The 22,612-nt window shown below is 41.1% G+C and overlaps 1 protein-coding gene and 1 pseudogene across 1 annotated transcript; one reads left to right on the top strand and one right to left on the bottom strand.

The window, feature by feature from the left end:
- Window positions 1-1,172: 1,172 nt before the first annotated feature.
- On the bottom strand, window positions 1,173-10,720 carry lrrn2 (leucine rich repeat neuronal 2). The gene is made up of 2 exons (XM_006784382.3): window positions 10,384-10,720; window positions 1,173-4,648 (listed from the first exon to the last, which is right to left on the bottom strand). Exon 2 carries the CDS (start codon window positions 4,223-4,225, stop codon window positions 1,850-1,852), a length of 2,376 nt encoding a protein of 791 aa, XP_006784445.1. The 5' UTR covers window positions 4,226-4,648; window positions 10,384-10,720; the 3' UTR covers window positions 1,173-1,849.
- Window positions 10,721-18,913: 8,193 nt separating this feature from the next.
- LOC102775967 (acidic mammalian chitinase-like) lies at window positions 18,914-20,690 on the top strand (annotated as a pseudogene).
- The last annotated feature ends 1,922 nt before the right edge of the window (window positions 20,691-22,612 follow it).

Below are 22,612 nucleotides of genomic sequence, written 5' to 3'. Positions count from 1 at the left end.
AGAAACTGGGGTTTGTGTTTATAAAATATGACTAAATTTAAATATTGCGCAGTTTATTAGAGCATATAATAAAAAGTAGTCTAAGATTCACATATTAATATCTCTCAAAATGCAAGACTGGTAAACATCCATGGTAAATGATATTGGTTGATTTATTGTTTTTGTTTTTGTTTTAGCTTTAAAGATTTTCTTGTTTGAACTCTTTGTTCACTGCAACATCCAGTCAAAGTAAGCTAAGAAACAACAAGCAGTTATGATCAGTAGATACTCCAAGCTATAGAAACCTAAAGGTGCTCCGCCAAGTCAGAAAAGCAATGTTATTACTACCATAAAACAGGACATGTCGCTGCAAATTGTTTGACACAGCATCCTCGGGGGGGGGAAGCAAGTTAAAGGTGTCATTGTCATTAGAAGTTGTAAAAGTTGCCCCAGGTGGACTGCTCAGTCTCTCTCTTCCACCTCGCCTTGCATCAACTCATTGGCAATGTTTGTCTCTTGGTGAGGTTATGCGATTATGTGCAGTGAAAATTTATTGGTGGAGTTATTGGATGCTTTGGCTTCATAGATATTCCTGCAGGGACTCTGCTGTAAAATAAAAATTAGTGACCACATACTCTGTCTATGTTCATTGCAAGATCCAATCAAAATCAGCAGACTTCTCATACTTTATCACACTGAAGTAACTGTAAATTTGCAAGATAAATACTTGATCTGACTCACGCTGCTGACAACAGTCTCTTACACTGGAGTCACTGGAGCAGGGGGTACTTAAAATACTAAGAGAACCTGAGTCTAGGGACAGACATGTAAATGTAGGATTGTGACTTTTACAATGAGACAGCCTTTTTGGGACTGACACTGCAAACCCTAGCTCAGTTCCACTTGTTATCCAGCAGGGGACACACTGCATCTTGTGTTAATTTGGTAGGTTCCATTTATCCTGAGCTATTATACCTATTTCTACCGTGGAGAAATGATAATTGCATGCAGATGAGAAAGGGGCTGTAGCTGTAGATGAATCAGTAAGACGATTTTGATGCAGGAACTTTTCTGTATTTCCTTGAACCCTAATCAAATAGTGTATTTTCAGTATTTTTGAAATTGTTTTGAGGTCAGGAAAATGGAAAGAAACAGTAAAAACGAGTAAATGGAAAAGAGATTTTATTGTGTGTAGCTCAAAATAGAATTTAACACAATCACTTTCAGATCACTTTTATTTTGAAGCAGAATGTAGGATGTTAGGTGAGGAATCCGGATGAGTATGCTGTACATGTAGCGTACTGCAAGATGGACAACCCAGTCCAAGATTTGGAAAGCTAAGCAGAAAGGTTGTTACATCAATCACTTTGACTTACAGAGTCCAAAAAAAACCCCATTTTGTTCAATGTCAGTCTTAAGGCAGACTTTCATCTGCTTTGAGAAACTCATAGTTCAGTCTGTGGAACACATAGACGGCAAACATGACAAACCCCTGGAGGTCTGAGCTGCTCCCGTTGGTAAATATAAGTCTCTGGCTTGAATCAGTCTCTGTTTATTTTCGGTCCAGTGGTCATCGGCAGCTCTGGCTCATTTGTTTCTCCTGTGCTCACTCACTGTACAGCAGGAGTTTGATTGTCCAGTTTTATTTCCCTGGTTAGGGGTTAGACATTTACAACACATCTTAACACAGAAACAATGTCAATATATACTTTATACGGTATATAAAATAAATACAAATCTCTCTCTCTCTCTTTACGGCTTTCATCTATGATTCCCCTCGTCTTAATAACAAAGTGTGTATCTGACATTTTGTGTGTGTGTGTGTGTGTGTGTGTGTCAGTGTTACTGCATTTAAGTGTGTACAGTTATCTCAGCAGTTCTGATGTAGTAGCAGTTTGTCGCTCTGCTTCGGCTGAGGGTCGTCACTTCCTTTTGCCTTTTGATTGAAGATCAGAGCTTTGTAACCCCTTATGTCATGATGGGAGGTATTATGGTCCTTTCCTGTCCCCTCACCAGGCTCACTGTCCCAGCCCTGGCCTGCGAGCAGCAGTATGATCGCAAGGAGCAGTAGTGTGACTGCTGTGGAGGTCAGCTGTGGGTTCAGCTGCAGGCTGGGCTGGGGTTCAGGGGCATCCTTTGTCCTGAATGAAACGCACTGAGGCTTTCTGCTCTCTCTTAATCTCTTGCTGGCATGCTTTGTGCCCTGACTGATTCCTAAATGCATACAGACTCTGTAATATGTCCCAGCCTGCAGGTGAGTCAGGTTGAAGCTCTGTGTACCAGCAAGGATGCGTGTGGTGTATGTGGGCGAGTGGGCCTTGGAGAACATAGCTTGCCAGGACAGGCGGGTTGAGGGGAGGTTGTGTCCACTCTGCCAAGACAGGATAGCATAATGTTCTCTGATCTCTCTCACCTCGAACCTGGCATCTGCTCTCAGTAATTGAAACTTCTTCAGGTTAGCAGCTGCCCCCCGGTTTCTTCTCTTTTCTCTGTTATGGACACCTACATTAACGCTGCGTGTATCTGCTCCTAATGCATTCTCAGCCACACATGTATACAATCCCGCCTCTCTGGCGCTGATCTTGCTGATCTCCAGAGTTCCTTCAGGCAGTACCCGGTAGTGTTTGACGAGCTGACAGGGAATATTGTCTTCATTCTGTTGGCGAGGGGTATTGGCTTCCGATGTGAGGTTGAATTCTTCAGAAGTCCTCCGGCTCTTGCAGGGGAGAGGAGCTGAAGAAGCTTTGGATGCATGCATCGGTTCCGGATGAAGTTTCAGACCAGAGGGGGTCACCCAGTACAATTCAGGCTGTGGATCTGCAAGAGCTCGACAGTGCAAAACCAGTTTGCCGCCTTCACGGACCCCTACGAAGGAAGGTAGGGAGCTGGCAGGAATCATGGGAAGACACAAGGATGACATCTCTCCTGAGGACACCTCTCTCACCCTGCGAGCTCTGAGTTCTGGAGGTTCTGAGCATAAGGTCGCCTGGGGCTGAATGAAACGCACTACTCGGGGAGTTTGTGCTTCTGCTTCGGCGTCTTTCTCAATGCGGGGATGAGAAACCTCCTTGGCTGCCCAGTGAAACAGGCAGTCACATCGCAGAGGGTTGGAGTGTAAGCTAACCTCTTGAAGATTTGGCAGGGAGAGCATGATGTGCTGGTGCAGAGCACTCAGTGAGTTGGAGTTGAGCATTAGACTCTCAAGCCTGCTCAGCTTGAGGAAAGCCTGTGGATGAATGTAGGACAGACGTGGGTTGTTTGTGATCTCAAGTTTGGTGAGCTCTGGAAGGTTCTGCAGGGCGGCCCTATCAATGGAAACCAGCTCCTCCATGTTGTTTAAACCGAGCTCCTTCAGGTGAACCATGTCTTGGAAGTCTCCTGTCCCAATCAGTTTGATGCGGTTCTTGTTGAGGTCAAGAAACTTCAATCCTGGTACTCTCCTTAGGGCCTGAGTTGGAACTTTACTCAGAAGATTATCATAGAAGGAGAGGCTCTCTAGGCTGTCCAGGCCTTCTAGTGCTTTTTCAGCCAAACCTTTTAGACCCATACCGCCAAGGACAAGACTCCGGAGGGATTTCAGGGCAATAAAGCCACGCTCAGGAAGCGACTCCACAGGATTACCTCCAAGCATGAGAACCTCCAAGCGAGGCAAAGCCTTGAACCATTGAGGGTTAACAGTGGTGAGTCTGTTGTTGTTGATATGAAGACGGAATAGCGAGTCCAGACCAATGAAGGCCCCAGGTGCTATTGAATGTAAGTAGTTGTGACTGAGAAAAAGCTCCTGCAAAGCTGGCAGTGATGCAAAAGAAGCCTCGGGAAGGTGAGTGAGATGGTTTTCCTCCAGGTGTAGAGACAGAAGGGAGGGAAGGGAGAAACGGTAGGTTATAGTCCTGACATGACTGAAGCGGTTCTGAGAGAGGTCGAGGTCGGTGAGGTTGGGGAGTCCATGGAGCACGGCAGTGTCCAGAACTGACAGGAGATTGCTCTGCAGGTGCAAGGTGTGCGTGTCCAGGGGTATTGGTGATGGGAGCTTAGTCAGCAGCAGATCATTGCAGTCCACAGTGGGGGCTTCGTGGTAAACGGAATCGAGGGAGAACCATGGCTTGATCTGACACACACACCTCGCGGGACACGAGACATGCCATGGTAGTGCGGGAGGTTGGGAGCCCATAACAATGGGCACACACATACCACCGAACACACACAAGAGACAATGTGACTGTAGAAGCACTAAAGCCGGCCTCATAATCCTTACAGGTGATTTAGACGAGCTGGAGAGGAGTTTGTTATGGAGATGTGCGTTTAATCATTTGGACGGCAATTTTTGTAAATCTGTAGTGTGAACAGGCATGCAAGCTATGTGTATATATCAGACAGATGGTTTAGTGTCATCATTCACAAAGTGGCACCCAATTAAAGAGGGACTATAATGTTGACAGACATCAACGGTGGTTTCACACAGAATTAAAAAGCTGAAATGTGTTTCTTCCCATTTGCTGAGCTTGCAGAGGCCCTACTGTAACCAGAGTGTTATTGTGCGTCTTTGATTGCAGTGGTAGAAGTGGGACTGCACAGCGGCTGTAGCTTGATGACGGCCTTTGCTTTCACATCATCAGTCTCACATCCTGACCACAAGCGGAGGACTCATAGCTCGGGGTGCGGCGGATCTCTGTTTGTCAGAAACAGAACAAAAGAGAGAGAAAGGGATTCAGAGAAAAGGGAGCATAAAAACTGTTTCGTACAGTCTGTTAATGCTGCACGTGAGACTTTAAATATAGCACAGTTTTGCTCACGTGCGATAGCAAGGTCATGGTAGAATCAGGCAGAGCTTTAGAAGCAGAATAGAGAGGAGATAAAGAAAAGAAGATGGACAAGAACGGGTAAAAAGTCTGAGATGATAATGTCTGTTGTTCGGTGTGAGATTTAGCCTTGACTCTACCGTTAGACACGGACAGAATGATGATTAAAAACTAAGAGACGAAGCAGGGAGAAGATTGTGCTCTGTTGTATTCGTATCTCAGCTGGCAGGAGAATGGGTAAATATGCAGGAATGATGAAATCACGTAGCATGTACATAAATATTTCACGCTGGTACTTCACATTCAGAGCCCGTCAGAGCATAGCGTCCCACAAATGTTATTCATTATGTAACAGTTAAAAAGACCCCAAGGTTCTTTTATGTTCATATCAGTGTTCTGTATTTAAGATTATAAAGGGAAAGACTAAGTGGATGTAATGCGCACACACACACACACAGACACACACACACACACACCAAAGAGACTTACTGCTCGGTATTCATGGTGCAAAATCGTCACACTAACACATCAAACATTTAGAGCATCATGCCGGTAATTAGCTGACCAAAACTGCAGGCACCCTACAGTGTGAAAAATTATGTGCTGTCCTTAGAAATATCAGCTTCTAGAAATCTGGTTTTAACTTTTTTTTCTAACTTTTTTGTAAACCAGGCAAAGTATGACCTAAGCTGTAGGCCTAAGAGATAAGCTCAAATGACTATTATAAGAATTATTATTTCTTTTCACTTTTTGTTTTTTAATTCACTTTAGATGTAATTACTTTCCAGAGTGGATGTGTGTTTATATGTGTGTTTTTAGCTTTCATTCGTTTTAGAGGTTTAATCTCTTGAATTATTATAACGTGGAGGATATGTGCCAAAGGCAAAGGCTGAGGAGTTTGGTACAGATGTTGCAAAACAAACACAACCTGAGTGTAAATAAACAAAACCTCTTCAGGCAGGTAGTGTTGTTAAATGTGACAGCAGCTGAGAGCGAGGAAATTTCCTTTGTGTTTTTACATTTTATTTCAGGTAAAATGTTTTTCATATCTCCTTATGTAACTATTTATAACAACCTTGGTGACAAGGCATAGCTAAAATATTTTCCTGCTGTCTGTAACATTGTTACAACTGATGGAGGACGACTACATCAGCTCCCAAACTTCAGCTTTAAATTGCTTCATTAATCACTAGCTTTGCCTGACTGACACAGTGTGACTGCCCACTGTGATAAATGAACCAGTAAAAATAAGTAGCCAGTCGTACGCCATGCAAACAATATTAACAATCATAAAATACTGCAGACATGCAAAAACAACACCCCCCCCCCCCCCCCCCCCACAACAAATAGATGAAAAAAAACGCAGAAAAATTACTTTCAATGTGCATAAAAATAGCCAGCAAAAGTCATTATATTTATGTTTTAAAAGTACAGAATTACTTTGATAAGTCTGACCTTTAGACACTAAACTTCAGAGTTACAGAATTCTGGGCTTTTTTAATGGGTTCAGTTATTTATTACTCTAGCAGAGACAACAACTACACTGATTTGTTGTAGGAAGCCCTCTAGCTGGTATTTCACATTTTTATTTTCACCAGAACAAAGTATTCTGGAGTAACCTTTAAGTTATAATAGCTAAGGCTAGCCACATAGTTGATTTATTTTTGCAACTCTCCCTTGCAGACACTGTGTTATGATGACTCCTTTGGATACACTGTATATTGACAACAATTACTGGAATGAGGCAATGTGCAGTTTTAGTCAAGCTTGCAACACCATCGGGGAGATGTCTGATTTTTTTTTTTCATTGCTTTAATCTACATCATGTCAAAAACCTCAAACATAGACTCAGAGAGTTCTGACTGAGGCCTGTGGCAGATCTCAGCGCCATGGAGTGATGGAGCGCTTTGAAAAAGCAAAGGTGGTCACAGCAGAAATTGATTTGATGGAAGTTCTTTGAATTGAGATGTCACTGGATAACCTTTTCTCCAACATCGCCAAAACTGACCTCTAAGTCGGCCACTGATGTTACTTTTAGTGATCCAGTGAAAGTAACATCAGCTGAATGTCGAATCCTGTCTCCTAAATTACTGTACTCCAGAAAAGGCCACCCAGTATTTTATGAAACGGATAACCACATATTCAGTGCAAAAGTACCCTGAACCTGCAATCTTTCTATTGGCCAGCAGGATGAATCCTGAATTTTGTGTCGAAATCTCTAGTAAAATGGTCCTGAGCTCACTTGACCTCGGGAAACACTTTCCTGACAGGTTTGTGGGCTCAATCACTAGTTCCAAGTCCTATTGAGCACAACATATTCAACAGGTTGGACTACTGCTGTTGAGCCCTCTTAAATCCCAGAGTGAATCCATCAAGTGATTGCCTGTCCAAGGCTTTGCTTTCCATTTCCGTCACCCACCCTCTTCCCCTTCTCTTATATCTCTCAGCTCTTTGTCTTCTGATGAGCAGAGTTACCACAATTTTATCCACCTTCCACCATTTCAGCTACCTAGGGAAAATTACAAATAGCTGCCGGGGAAAACAAAAGCACTATTCTTCTCCTGTTTTGGTCGTACAATCATGCCTTCATTGTCCCAGAAGATTTCACATCCACTGCCAAACTGACGTGAAAGCAATTCTCACAGATTACCGGTCTAAACCCAGACGATGCCATTATAACTTTGCCACATAAAGTAAACTTTAAAAAAGATGAAAGCACTGCTGCGTCTGCCTTAAAGGTGTTCTACACAAGAACTTCTGTTCTGCGTGATAATAAAAACTGTATATATTTAGATGAATTTATACCCCTTCATCACGATTGCAGAGTTTTCCTATTCAAACCGCTACAGGCTTCAGTCTCTTGACTTAACAGAAGATCGTGTACAGCTGATGTCTGTCGGCCAAATTACTACCAAGCAATAAATTTAATTATCTGCCTCTGTTTAGAGCAGTTACGACGACAGTGAAAGCTATAAGCATCCAAACACCATATTATTGAAATGTATGCAAGATTTGTGAAACAATTGTTGTGGGTGCAAAGTGTAAGTCAGTGTCTGAGCTGAGACGCTAACGACACGGGAGCAGTTCCCACCTCCCGGGGCTCTTCTCACGCTTCTATCAGCCATTCGCTTTCATCTCCACTCTCTCATCTTTTTACAAGCAACCTGCTCAATAATGGATTTGTCATTTAATTTTGATGTCCTCCATTTTTTATCATTTGCTCTCAAAAGCTCATAGCAATTTTGGCAGTTTCAGGAGAGCAGAACAACGTGCTGATAGGTGTATACAAAGGGCTCGTGATGTGAGGACTTGTAATTTTGACTATGGATAAATAATTTTTAATCACTATTTGTTGTTTATTTATCGGGGACTTGCACAATACATGCATCGCAACAAACAAAAGGGACCAATATGTGCTAAAAGCTTTTCATCTGTAGTTCATCGCTATTCTGTGAGCTTTTCTTTATCACTCTTTATCTCTTAGTGCTCATTATTGGTCTGTACACTCCTATGATTCACATTTAAGCCCCACATATAACTGTATCCCGACTATACAAGGGCAATAAAAACAAAACGCAAAAAACAGCTGCACAGATACTTGAATTAAAATCTGTGTACATGTGTACATGCACCACTTTACCATAAGCTGTCTCACTACTAATTCATAAAGAATATTAGTAGTGCTCCTCCAGTTTAATTGGACAGTGAAAAAAATGCTCACAATCAATACCACAGATGAAGAGATACCACTTTTAATCCATACGTTCTTCTTCTTCAACATTTAAGTGCAAAAGCTATTTATTGTAGCTTCGAGCTGCTAGTTTCAAAGATAATGATCAGGCTTTTTCTTCCAGCTACACACGATTGGCTTTTCTTGAATGCACAAAAGGTTGTGTACAGCCTATTTGGACTTTATGTGTGAAACTACTGGTGTGTAACACCTGGAGGCCTGTAAACACACTTCGATTTGTAAAATCAGAGGAGTTTCCCTTTAACCACGCCTGCAAAGAATATCTTATGCTACTGGTTGCCTTTTGGGACTACGAGCACACTATGCTCTTGGCTCAGGATCATGGGATGCAAAACAAAACAATAAAACCCACTGATTACTTTTAATAACCATTTGTCATGAGTACACATTGCCAAAAACAAAAAAAAGGGGTTGGAGTTCATTGTCTGATGTGTCGTCTGTTCTGGCTGTATCATTACTTAAATGCAAGTGCAGTTATTATCTGGTATCGGTGCTTTCTACAAAATGTGCTCCTAATAGAAATAAAAGCATTGACTCAGGCTCAGTAGAAGCTCTTATGGATTTGCCCATTTATGTATTTATGAGTTTTATTGCAACAGTTTTCAAAATCTATCTTTCAAATCACACCAGTCTTCAAAGAATAGAAAATGATGCGTATTTTTCAGGATTGTTAGATAAAGCTTATGTGCTTGGAGCTTGGCATTACATCTGTCTATGTCCCACCAAAACAGATTAAGGGTACACATTACCATTCTTCCTGCAAATGGTTGCACTCACAAAACCCGCACAGACACACAAAAAGCAAACAAAATGTTTTGTATCGGCAGTTTTAAAGAAAAATGTGTTAGCACATGTATTTGTTTTGCTTGATGCACAGGCAATAAACTCTGCACCCGAGTATCTGCATGCAATTAAGTTCTTACTTGTCTACCTGAATAACAAGAATTGTATTAAATCTAATGCAGAATTAGCAAAAGAACATGTAAAAGCAGACGTGCGTAGACACATACTCGTTCACAATGAAAGAAAGTGAGGTATGCTAAATTAAAATTTAGCATATTACAAAACTAATTTTTGCATGTGGGATACTGAATTACAAGGGGCTGACTTTCCTTTTAAGGGTACTGTCAAATAATCAGTGTTTTGAAAGTTTTCACGGAGAAGAACATAGATTAAAAGGACGGGGTATATCAGATCAGTCGCATTCAAGCTTCTCCGGGAGTTAAAGTCAAACACGTCTCTCCTTTGGACTCTCCAGTTTGAGAGAAGCCAGGCAGAGACTGAATGAAGCTGCAAGACAAAGAGTGATTTGTATGAAGAAAAGACACATGCTCATGTCAAATAGTCTTTGCATATACATCTTGCTTGGTAAGTGCAGATATGACACAGGGACACGGCAACAGAGTGGAATAGAGACAGAGAGGATTTAGAGAGCAGGAAAGAGGGGAGGTATGACAGAGATAGAGGTGCTGGATGCAGATACTTTAAAAACACACACACACACACACACACACACACACACACACACACACACACACACACACACACACACACACGCATTGCTCTGCAGCTGAATCTCTTCCAGCACTAAGACACCCATATACACAAACTCATCATTTATTTTCCTTCTCTGCCTGCAGAGACACTCAAGCTTTTTCATTACACACACACACACACACACACACACACACACACACACACACCTGCTCCCATGACTACTGAATCAATCCCGCTTTCATTCAGGGTGAATATGCATGCATCCACCACAGCTGCATGTGTGCAAGAGCAACTACATGCTTCTGTGAGTGCTACAGTGTCCAGTTTGCTCAGAAAACACAACATATTTTATCTTACCGCAGCAGAAGCACAGACTACATCTCTCTCTCATTCTCTGTCGTTTCTTCCCTTCTCCATTCGCTTTCAGTCGTTGTTTCTGCAGATTCTTCACATGCCGAGTTTTCTGTCCTTCCCCCTCTCGCACGTTTGTTGATCTCTTAAGATTCCTGAAATATCACTTCCCCAGCTCCCTCTCTATCACAAGGGCTGAAGAGAAAATTGGCAAAGACAGAGTCTCTCTCTCTCTTTTTCTATCTTTCTGCTCTTCTTTCTATTGCTCTCTCTCTCTCTCGCTCTCTCCCTCCAGCTAGAGAGGAGATGAGGTGTTCTGCAGCAGTGCTTCTGCCCCTCTCATTTCTCCACCTCTCTTTCTGTTGCCTGCCTCACTCTCTCTCGTTCTCATTTTCTTTCCACAAGCTGATAGAAAGCCACATGTGCTCCATTTTTTCTGGATGAGAAGTTTTTTTTGGCCCCTAGTGGCATTTTAGTTTTCTGCCATCATGTGTGCATTAAAGACCTGTTTATAATGTCAGGTCATGCACAGGAGGTTATAAAACACCAGGGGGGACAAATCTTTACTTCAGACAGAAAAGAAAAGCATCATTTACTGTGTTTATGGCTCTGGTATCAGATCCTTACACGGCTGATTCTGAACTAGCTCTGTAAACAGCTTCTGTATAATGTCACATTGACAGGGGGTGGCTATGGTGATAATTTATGTCTGAAAGAACAATAATTTAGTCCAGTAGGGAGGCAGACACTGAGAGGCTCTCAGACTTACTGCAGTATGAATATATATATATATATATATATATATATATATATATATATGTATATATATATGTATATATATATGTTAATACTTGGCATGGCTATAGACTAAAAAGAGAGGGTAGAATATAAATGTTTACTCTGTAGCATGTTCCAGGCTTCAGCAATACAAATGAGGTGTGCAGTGTATAGTATATCATATATAAATGGTTTAAAATCAAAGCAGACAGGGACTGAAGTGGCGTCTTTTTTTGCATATAGCACCCTCATTTACAGCAGTGAGATGCATTTGAGTGCTGACAGTAAATGTGACTTGAAAACCAAAACCTGCCTTTCATATTAATGGAGTGCGCTGATGAGCAGAGAGGTATGCAGCTCAAACAGCATGACTTAAGCGAGTCTAATATTGGTCCCTAATCACATCTCGGCATAGAATATGTATTTTAAATTAACACGGACTCCAGTGACAACAGGAAAGGTGAAAGCTCATCCTCAGGAGTCAAACTGGGATTAATCTGTAAACAGGATTTGTGGTTTCACTGGTACGCACGAGTATCAGCAAACAGTCACAGGCATAACAGTACTGCTGTTATGCCTCTTAAGTATAAGATTCCATTACAGAAGGAGATATAACATTAAAAAACACACACACTTGCTGTTTTGAGTGACAAGTATAAATGCATGCTGTGCGCTATAAGCTGTGTACTTGTACCTGTCAAAAAGGTTGCTATACTTTAGTGAGGCTGGTCACCCCCTGATGACACTGAAGAATTAGTGTGTTGCACCATCTAGAGCAGGAGTGTCAAACATAAGGCCCAGGAGCCAGAACCAGCCTGTCAGAGAATCCAGTCTGGCCCACGGTATGGCTTTAAAAAAGTTGAGCATTTCAAAGAGGGAGGGGACACATTTTTTATTTTTACCATTTGTTTTTTAGTTTTTCTGTGACCTTTCTTATTAAGACACAAAACATGGTCATACACCAGAAAATAAACTGATTTCTTAGCATTGATATTAATAACAATTAAGTTTTTTAAATTTAACAGTAAAAGACATAAAAAAACTTTTTAATTAGAGGATTAATTTCTTTATTTCTTACAGTGAAAGCCCAATGGAGCGTGCTAATGAGTTTCTTTAAATTGCTACAGCAGCATGTCTTCATAATGTGAAAAAACTGAAACATATTTTTGAAAGTGCACTGCAGGAAATTCAAGTAAACAAATTCTAGTAAACCTTCTGTAAAATCAGATTTGGAGGTGCTTTTTTAAAAATTGTTTACTGGACTTTAGCTTAACTTGTCTGGCCCGCTTAAGCTGAAATTGGGATTTAAACAGCACATGATGTAAAACGAGTTTGATGAAGCACCCTTTAGGGTGAATACGACATGATTAAAGAACCGAGGTGAGACAGACACTTACCAAGTCCAAACAGCGAGGAGGTCAGGGTGCATGGATAGGTCATCAAAAACATTTTTCAATAAAAGACTTCTTGTTTCCTGTTTCCAGACAAACAATGTTTCCATATTAAATTTCAAGAGTTTTCTGTTTTTAAGAATAGTGTTTATATAATGCGTTTGTATAGTGTTTATGCAGATCATTTAAGTTACCAGTTAAGCTAGGGAATCAGAAAACCCCTCTTTTTCCAGATTGTGGACAAACCATTTTAGACTTTGTAAACTGGAAGCTTTGCAGATTACATTTCTTGATATCACTTTTTCAATTTCTTTCCAGACCATGACTATCTTTCTTTGTTTCCTGTCTCTGTCAGGAGCTGTTTTCACTGAACCCGCCAAAAAAAAGCTCCCAGTTTCCTTCCTAACAAGCACCAAATAGCAGACAGACATAATTATCGAGTAACTGGAGAACATGTTGCAGCATTTAGCTTCTAAAGACAAGTTTCTTCAAGAACTGAGACAAAAAACCCAAAAACATAGCCAAACATAGGGTGACTTAGATCAGTTTTAATGTATATCCACTAGTGTAAATGCAGAGTACAAACCACAGTGGATTCAAATAGAAATGCACGACTTAATATAAAGTCAGTACTGATACATGCAAATATTCCACCAGCACGATCAGAGCACCCATCTCATCTTGCAAGGATCATCCATATTTATGGCAATCCATTAGTGGATTCTTAGACTACTTCTACTGTCAGATCATGCTTTTGGGAGACCACAGATTAATAGCAGTCCCCATATACAGTATTATATTACAGGAAGTATATTAGATAGCACAGCTACTTACTATATATATATTACAGAAAATATAATGAAGAATGATTACCACCTGACCACTCACACCAAAGTCCATCAGTTTTTAGATGCATGCTTTAAATATTAAAAGTTCAGGGACGTGACATCCTGAGTCTGCGCTGGATCAAACGTTGCTGGGAGCCGTTAAAAACTTACATGAGGACATGCATTTTTTGTTTTAGCACTTAGAGAGGTTATTAAAGGTGGGAAGTGAAGAGTAACAAGATTAGAACAGTAGTCGCAAAGCTTTTCTCTGTGTTGTAATCTGATATTAGACCTCTAAGTACATTTTAACACAGCCAGTGGTGGCATGAAAGTTGGATTTGAGGCTATCCTCCAATCACTTATAATTTGCTTGTTTTAAAAAAAAGAGGAAGTAAAAGTTAAATACATTTATATAGCGCTGTGTTTATCATTATAATTTGAGTGGGTGCATTGTGGTTGAAAGTCAGCCAGATGGTTGTGTAAGAAAGTAGATGATAGCGAGTCGCTCCTGCAGAATATGCTGTGATAACGAAAGAGCCAAAAAAGAGTGAGAAAAAGAAAAGAACTCAGAAGTCAGCCAACGGAAAAGTATGAAGCTTTTTTTTTTTTTTTGCAAAATGATGATTACTAATGTGTAATAATGCATGCATGTGTGTGTATGTGTATTCATGTGTGTTTGTGTGTGTGTGTGTGTGTGTGCGTATATATTTCTTCATGCATGTGTGTGTGTGTGTATTCACGCATGTGAGTGTGTGTGTGTGTGTGTGTGTGTGCATGTCACATAGTCTGACTTGGGTCTCTAATGGCTCTCCCCTTCATTTGCTTGATTCATTCAAGAGCCAACACACAAAAGCACGCACACCCACATGCCCTGCTGACTGAAAGGCAGCAAGGATAAGTGGTAGCTCGCTGAAAGGAAGGGAGAGAGAGGGGGTCGCCATAGCAACAAGGAGGGGTTGTCGCTTTTATTGGAGAAAGAAAATCAGCTCTGCCTAAACCCCCCACCCCAAACCACCAACTCTCCTCTCACTCTCCCAATTCTCCTTTCCCTGCCTCACCTTTCTTTTTCTCTGTTTGTTCATTTCATCTTCCCTGAGCTGACATCAGCTTCCTGAGACATGGACACATGATGTGGACATTCAAGTCACGGCCGTTGTTACAGTTGTTTCTTATTAGCACACTGGAGGTAAAATGGTTTTGATAGATCAGGTGCAAGGACGAAGTGTAAATGTGCGCAGGAAAATTAATATATTTGCGTCACGCACACACTAAAGACAGCAGTATGGCAGCATATATACAAATTTGGCTCATTGCTGCAGCAGTAGTGACAGTGTTTTGACACAACCTTGCAAATATTTTGAAAGTACTGTATGTCTTCAGCTGTCAGTGAGTCGAAATCCTGAGTCACATCATTTACATTTTTAAGAAAACAGGCTCTTTGTTCTCAGCACATCTGAGCAGCAGCAAGCGCTCTGTAAACTTCAGGAAGAAATGAGATCGATTCGTCAGAAAAACCACACATGCACAGGGCGCATGGTGGCACAAAAAAATTCAGCAACACGTTATGTCATGCTGTAACAGCCTGCTTCTGAAAAATGATTTTAAAACAAGTCATCTTCTAATGTGCGGCAGAGCATCTCGATCCTGTCACAGCATCTGAATTCTGTTTGCAGGTGGGCTGTTCCCCAACTGGACCTGGGAACACGCAAGGACGTTTCTGCACAGCTAAATGTGATGTGGGAGGGTTGTGTATGTGCGAGAGCTTGCACACGGAAACATAGTTGAGGGAAAATTATTGAGCATTTGCTGCCATGGTGATAGGCCCAGCAGTATCTAATAGCAACGGGCTGTTGAAAAGCCTGAATTATGTGGGCGGGGAGGCGGTGAGGGTGGAGAATGAGATCAGTTCTGAGAACTGAACAGAGAGCAGTGTTTACACTTTTTACAGTATTTACATTTTCATCTTGTTTTTTTTCTTTCAGTACACATTTGATAGTTTTAACCACTCACTGTATAATAAAAGGTGGCTGCAGGCTAAACAGCTTTAAGAAACATGGTTCTTGGTTGAACATGACATGTAACACACATCAGGTCATATTATTTATTAGATTTCCTTAAAAACACTCCAGAAGACACCAAAAGCAAAGATGCAGTTAACAGGCTGAGTTCATTGGCCTGACCTTGAACTAGCTATGTTTTACAGCTTCCTGTGCCATCATCCATCATTCACTCAAAGTGCCCCTGCCCCTGTATTTAACTCTTACTAACATGTAAACAGGTGAGCTATAAAAAATTGAACAAAAAGCATCCCACTTGCAGCAGCAACAAGAAGGGTAAAAAAGCAGAAGGCACAAAACGCCCCCCTTGGATGTAATTGTGATTATTTCTGCTGCAAAGCTGCACATTTTAGCACGGGACTGAGTTGCTTTTGGAGCCAGCCTCAAGAGGCCATTAGAAGAACTGCAGTTTTTGGCAGCTTTCACGCTGGCTCCGTTTTTACATCCCCCGGAGGTCGCTGCTCATTTTTCACATTTGTCCAGGCTCAAACTGAAAAGAAAAAGTCATGTTCTCGCCATTTGTTCCCTCTGTTTTAAATATGCACTCTCACATATCTGAGAAGCTCACATGATCTGATAAGTTCCTCTGCTGCAAAGGCATGATACAAATATAACCTTAACAGCTATTTCATTTTAAACCCCAGTGAAGATGGGAGCTGCTCAGCATCTCTGTCTTTGCTCTCCAACAGAAGGTGCAGCACAGCGACATTAACACCACCAGGATTAATCACTATTTTCACATGTCACTCTACTGTCAACTAGCACTGTGTGCCTTTCTGTGTATGTGTGTGCGCTTTATGCAGCTGTGTGTATTGCGTGGGAGACGGCAACAGGTTTGTGTTCATTGCCTGGCTCCCTGTGCATGGTTGCCATGGTGAGAGAGACAGAGAGAGAGAGGAAAGAGTTTAGTTTGCAGTTCAGTAGGTTCAATGTAATTTATCTGTACAGCAAAAAAGAACCAGATCTGATGTTTCAGAGGTCGAGACCTGTTTTGCCTGCAGCGTACTTCTGACTTTTAAAAGTTCTGACTATTTTAAAGAGCAAATGACATCACTGCAGAGGGAACTGAAACGATCAGTGGATAAACAGCCTGTTGTTGCTTAACAGCTCACACAAAATGGACCCAGCTGCTACGCAGCTTATTGACTCTCTCTGGTGGTGATATTAAGCAGTGCATCTAATACTCTGCTCGTGTTTTTACCACGCATTTATCGATGTGGTGCATTTTTTTCACATTTTATCCAAACATACACTCATTCTTCTAATCCATTACAACTTGTGGTGACTGGTGTCGGATAAATTATTGCTCTTTTAAAAATCTAAAAAAGATATTTCAGACTTTTACGGGAAAAAATTATGTTTTTCTCTCTTTTACTGGAAAAATATCTGGGCCCATAATACACAGTACTTACCATTAATGATTCAACAGTGGTGCAGCCGCGTATATCAGTGGAAAATGTGTAGCTTTCACTGTTAGTTTAATGAATAGCGCAATGGTGAAACTGCAGTGGCTACCCGCTGTTCGGAGGTGATAATGTGCGTCTTTGAAAATATATTTCTCAGCATTGTGTGGAAACTGCAGTATGATGATGCACATCTCAGATACTGGCTCAGCGTTGATTGTGTTTCTATCCTAGTAATGGCTCTCAGGATGACAATGCCAGCCAATCCACCACTTCAGTACAGGCTGAAATTTCAATACCCAATAATGAGCTACTTTAGCCTGAGATATCTCATTATTGGCTAACAAACGGAGACAAACTGAGACACATACAGTAGACTTAGTTCAAACTTAGTTCATATAAGGCAGAATCCATACCATGCAAACTGCCTGTCTCATCACCCCACTTGTCACTCAGTATAGCTATGGCCCATAAGTATAACTTATAACACTTGTAAAGACTGTTCATATTGAATTATTTTTTTGGTTTCATGTGTGGATAACTTTATATTTAAGGCATTTTTTCCTTTAATCACTAAAAGTCAGTATCTCTTAATGAAGCTTTATAAGCATACAACAATAGCTTAAGGATCCATCCATTGCAGTTGGTCTACTCTAGAGCAGGGGTGTCAAACTCAAATACAAAGTGGGCCAAAATTCAAAACTGGAACAAGGTCGCGGGCTAACATTAATATTTATTGAAAAAAAAAATCTTCCTCCAGATTTAAGAATGAATCTCTTCTTATGGACTCAAACAAGTTTTGCTGAAAAACTGAATATGGAACAAGCAAAGCTTAATACTAAACAATATATATATTAGCTGTATAATACCAGTAGGCCAGCTCTAATAATAATTTGGTATGGCTTTGCAGGCCAAATTAAATTAGGCTGCGGGACAAATTTGGCCCGCGGGCCAGAGTTTGACACCTATGCTCTAGAGCCTATCCCAGGTGTCATAAGAAGAGAGGCAGGGTACACCCTGGACAGATCGCCAGTCTGTTGCAGGGCTAAGACAAAAAGACAAACAGCTATTCACAATCATGATCACACCTACGGTCAACTTGGAATCACCATTTAGCCTAACATGCATGTCTTTGGACTGCAGGAAAAAACCAGAGCACTTGGAATGAACACACTGTCATGTTGGTGTGAAGTGTGGCTTGTTAGGGCCCAAAGTCAGTCTCCAAAAGCAGGCAGATTTCCAAGGTTGTAAAAAATCAAGACTAGATAGGATGTATACCCCCCCCCCCCCCACCCCCACCCCCTCCCCACACACACACACAACCGTCATGGTTCAAAAACCCAGGACACAAGGAGAGAAAAGGCACGAAAAGGCTCCAGCTGGCTGGCATTGTATGAATCTGCCATTGTAATCACAAAACAACTGATCTACTTCCAAGTATAGAAGAGGGCAAAAAGTCTGTATGTCCCCTCTAAAGTACAGAATAACATTAATAACTGATCATGAACCATGTGTGAGGATGATAAGGAGTGCAGCAGAGAGGACAACCACATAAACACCACTATTAAAATGTACTTGGAAAATGATGCTTCAGTGAAATTTACAGGAGCTTCCCTCGAAAAACAGTTAGATATTGGAAGCAAGGCAAAATATATGGCGATACGTGTCAGTGCCTCTTTAACTGAACCGAAGGCTTTTTATTTCAAATCTGCCTTGAGTGCCTCAATTTTTTGCTCCTAATGATTTAAGCGACACCGGTAGTGCCTCTGTTACTTTTTTCCTTTTAGGCGAAAAGTACATTTAAGAAATTGAGTGTGATGTACAGAACAACCGATTTTAGTGAACTCAAAGAGATCTGATTTAACCTACGAATGCATTATCGAAAGGCATGCTGAAGGTTATCAGCGTTTCCTGAAAATCTCAGGAAACGCTCGTGTTGCGCAAACAAATATGTTTTTTGTTTTCCGCATTTGCTGATTAGCCAAATCAGCTATAGTTAACAAATATTACGCATACGTTGAAGAAATGAGGGCTATAAAAGAGCGTTAGTGTCCCCATGTTGCTCTGATAGAGTAGGTAACATGGACAGACTACTCATCTGCACCGGTAAGTTGAACTTCAAAAACTTTCTTACATTTAAACAGAATATCTCTATTCAGCTGGTTAATACAAATTGATGCTGAGTAGTTAACCTGCCTTCTCCTTCTTCACCCTTTTTGATCTCCTTTCCCTGCAGGACTGGCTCTCTTGCTACATGTGCAGTTAGGTAATTGTGTCTTTTATCCACTCAGTGTTAGGCTGATGTGTGTAGACACATTTCAGTTACAGTGTAAGAACTATTCCTTGTCTTGCAAGAACATCGTACATCCTTTCCTGTTATTTCACTAGCTGGGCACAGTACCATCTGGGGGCAGGCAACTATCTCCCACATTGACCCATGTCTTTGTGACCATCTCATCTACGCCTTTGCGGGAATGGAGCACAACAGGATCAAAGCCTACGGTCGAAACGATGAGAAACTCTATGGAGAGTTTCAGGCCTTGAAAAACCAGTCAGTACACACAAATGCTTATAGGGATGATAAACTGAAAGGCATATGTGGGTATTTATATACAGAAGCACAGAGCAAATTTTGAGAGTTTAACATGGATGTTGTTACTGCTCACAGGAACAGCAACCTAAAGACTCTGCTGTCCATTGGTGGATGGAACCTTGGCACCCAAAAGTATGTTGTAATGAACTGAGGTTCACTACTGTCGCCAAGATAAAACTATATCACCAGTTGAAATTGTGTATCTTCCTGTTACTAGGTTCACAACCATGGTTTCCACTGCTGCCCATCGTCAGACCTTCATCAAAAGTGGTATCACCTTCCTGTGTCACTACGATTGATGGTCTGGATATCGACTGGGAGTACCCTGGTTCTCGCGGCTCCCCACCTCAGGATAAGGAGCGTTTCACGGTCTTGCTACAGGTCAGTTGTGTTGGTATGCTGTCTGTCGTGCCAGTTATGGCGAGCTAGAAATGGTTATATCAAAAGTCAAAGAAGAAGAGATTATGATCTAGAAAATGCAGAGATGAAGGTGAGTCATCACATCACTGACCTCTTGCCAAAATGCTGCACTTGTCTTCCTGAAATTTCACCCTTAATCTAGACTACTGAGTGATTCCAGTTTTTATTATCAGGTCTTCTGATAACTTCCACATCCACACAGATATCCTTTATGTTTCAGCGTGGGTGACTGCAAACCCAGAGAGCCATTTAAATGTTAATGTGTGCAGTTGTTACTGTAGCGATGGGAGCAACACATGAACAAGCCACCCGACTGATCTATACTTTAACAGGCCTACGGTGTGACCTCAGGCTTTCTCAGTGTTTAAAAGAAAAACAATCATGTACCAGCTGTAACTGCTTTTTGTTCCTCGCCAGTCTGTAGGAGTTGATGAGTGCCTTTGGGGAAGAGGGAAAGAAGACAAACCGTCCTCATCTGTTGCTGACTGCTGCTGTCTCTGCTCGAAAGGAGACGATTGACTCTGCATACCAGATTGCCCAGATTGGAGTGTAAGTACAGCGCATGAGCTGAGACATGCACATATTACATACCTCCAATCTCTTTAATTTTTCTCCTCAGCCTGCAAAGCTCATCTAACCCCCCACCTGCAGTCGCACCAAGCCAGGAGCCCAGTGGAGGCACCACAGGATCTGGCTTCTGTGCTGGCAAGCAGAACGCACTCTTCCCTGACCCGACCGACAAGAAGAAATTCTACAAGTGCAACCAAGGACAAACCGACGTCCAGTACTGCACTGCCAGCCAGGTGTTTGATGACAGCTGCAAATGCTGCACCCACTCTCAGTGAAATGAATGAATCTATGAGCTGGGTAAACAACCAACTAACCCACTAACACAGAGAATGGCTCTGTAACACCTGCCATTGATTTAACCTAAATAAAGCATTTAAAGAATCTTTGAATCTCTGTTTTGTGAAGTTGTTTTCATGGGTCCACAAATCAATAAATCAATATCAAGTTATTCTTAAATAACAAAAAGCCTCAAACATCAGCAACTGATTTATTCATCGATTTACTCTTTTGCATCCAAAAGAGAAATACAAACAGAACACGATAAAAGCTGCATAAAATATATTGTAATAGAAAAACAAGTGTTTTATCACAAGTTTTATTTATTTTTAGTTATTTTTGCATTAGACTGGAAATATAGATGGCACAAAAACAGAGGAAAGCCTTTAAAACCGCTTGTGAAGATTAGTTTCTTAAATGTAAAGCCTTTCATGCGTCGCAGCTAAGATTTATATTTACTGTTTGTGTAGCAGAAGGCTGAGATAAGCATCACCCAGCTAGCAACAAAATAGTTTGTTAAAGTTTCCCAGTATATTCCTGCCTATCTAAGAAATACACACACACTTCAGGAAAGCAGGGTAATAACATCAGTCAGCAAAGAGCAGACAGACTGTACCCTTGTTACATATGGAAGGTCCAAGAATGACATTCATCCCTACAAATGCCAGGAGAGGCATCCAGCAGGCGAGGTGGTGAAGAAGATCACCTCTAATGACAAGAAAGCTTGAACTGAAGGGCACCCATTTAGCTCACTGGTTAGAGCAGGCAAACCATATGTCACCAGACTAATGGAGAGGCCTGGGTTCAAAGCTACCCTGAGGGCATTAGCTCTTACAAATAAAGGAAATGAAAAGCAATATAAAGCTCAGCCAGACCTTCTGGATACACAATAACTGACTGACCCAAATCCTGCACGCACAGTGCATAAAACTAACACAAAATTAACATCAGAGACTGTAGAGATTTGCTTATTTCACACATATCAGAGATATTTAGGCTTCCAGGATGAAGACAGACAAATCTAAGGTGGCTTCATGTATGAAACAGAGGTTATCAACCCATTTCACTGTAGCCTAAAGTTAGTTTAATAACAGATATAACCTATATATAGTGGAATTTCCATACTTCCATACTTGGCCCAGACTCAAATGTCTCAACAGTTTTTCAGTGAATTTATGTGGCGTCACACTCAAATGCATAAACTTGTACACAATAAAACACAAGAAATGGTCCATGGCCACTGTGTTGTATAAGGGTATATTAAGCTCCCTACCTGTGCTTCAGCCAGCTTAGCCAAGCTTAAACTGGCACCAGTGTAGCACTCTCAGTCATCTTCAGATCCCCCCAGTGTCCCGCCTCTCAACTGGAACAGAATCAACACATAAGGAGAGATGCTGTGAAATACACAACCTGGAGATGCAAAAGTTATCAATTCATGCAGTAAACATATTTCAAACACATATACATTTGGCACAAGTTTAGTGTGTGTACTGTATTAAACTCTCCCCAAAATATTAGGTGATTTATTAGTTCCTGAAAGTTGTAGTTGTATATTAAACATTTTATATAACGTATGTATAGATATATGATATGTTATTTTAACAGTGAAAAGAACATAAAATTTTGAAACTGCAAAAAACAAGTAGTTACATGTGAAAAAGTAATTACATAACCAGTTACAGCTTGTTAACATCTTTCCAGCAAGAACAGTCATATGAGTCATATTTAGACAAATTAGTTCATCACTTTCTTTATTCAAATTGCACAAAAAACTGTCTGGACTCAAAGAAACGAAACTGTCTGTGACCTCTTTCAGAGACAGATTTGCCCGTAGGTGATGCTGCTTGAAGTTAAAAGAAAAGAAAAGAAAAGGTGAAACCCTTAATTATACTGCATAATTATATTGTTTTTCAGCCTATAC

Source organism: Neolamprologus brichardi, chromosome 5 (assembly GCF_056152115.1).
Source record: "Neolamprologus brichardi isolate AB-2024 chromosome 5, ASM5615211v1, whole genome shotgun sequence".
Taxonomy (NCBI): Eukaryota; Metazoa; Chordata; class Actinopteri; order Cichliformes; family Cichlidae; genus Neolamprologus; species Neolamprologus brichardi.
The sequence above is the reverse complement of the archived record's forward strand: the minus strand, read 5'-3'. Positions and strand labels throughout refer to the sequence as shown.

Bases quoted from the DNA above. Each gene is read 5' to 3' on its own strand.
- lrrn2 (XM_006784382.3), bottom strand. From the start codon at position 4,225: ATGAGGCCGGCTTTAGTGCTTCTACAGTCACATTGTCTCTTGTGTGTG.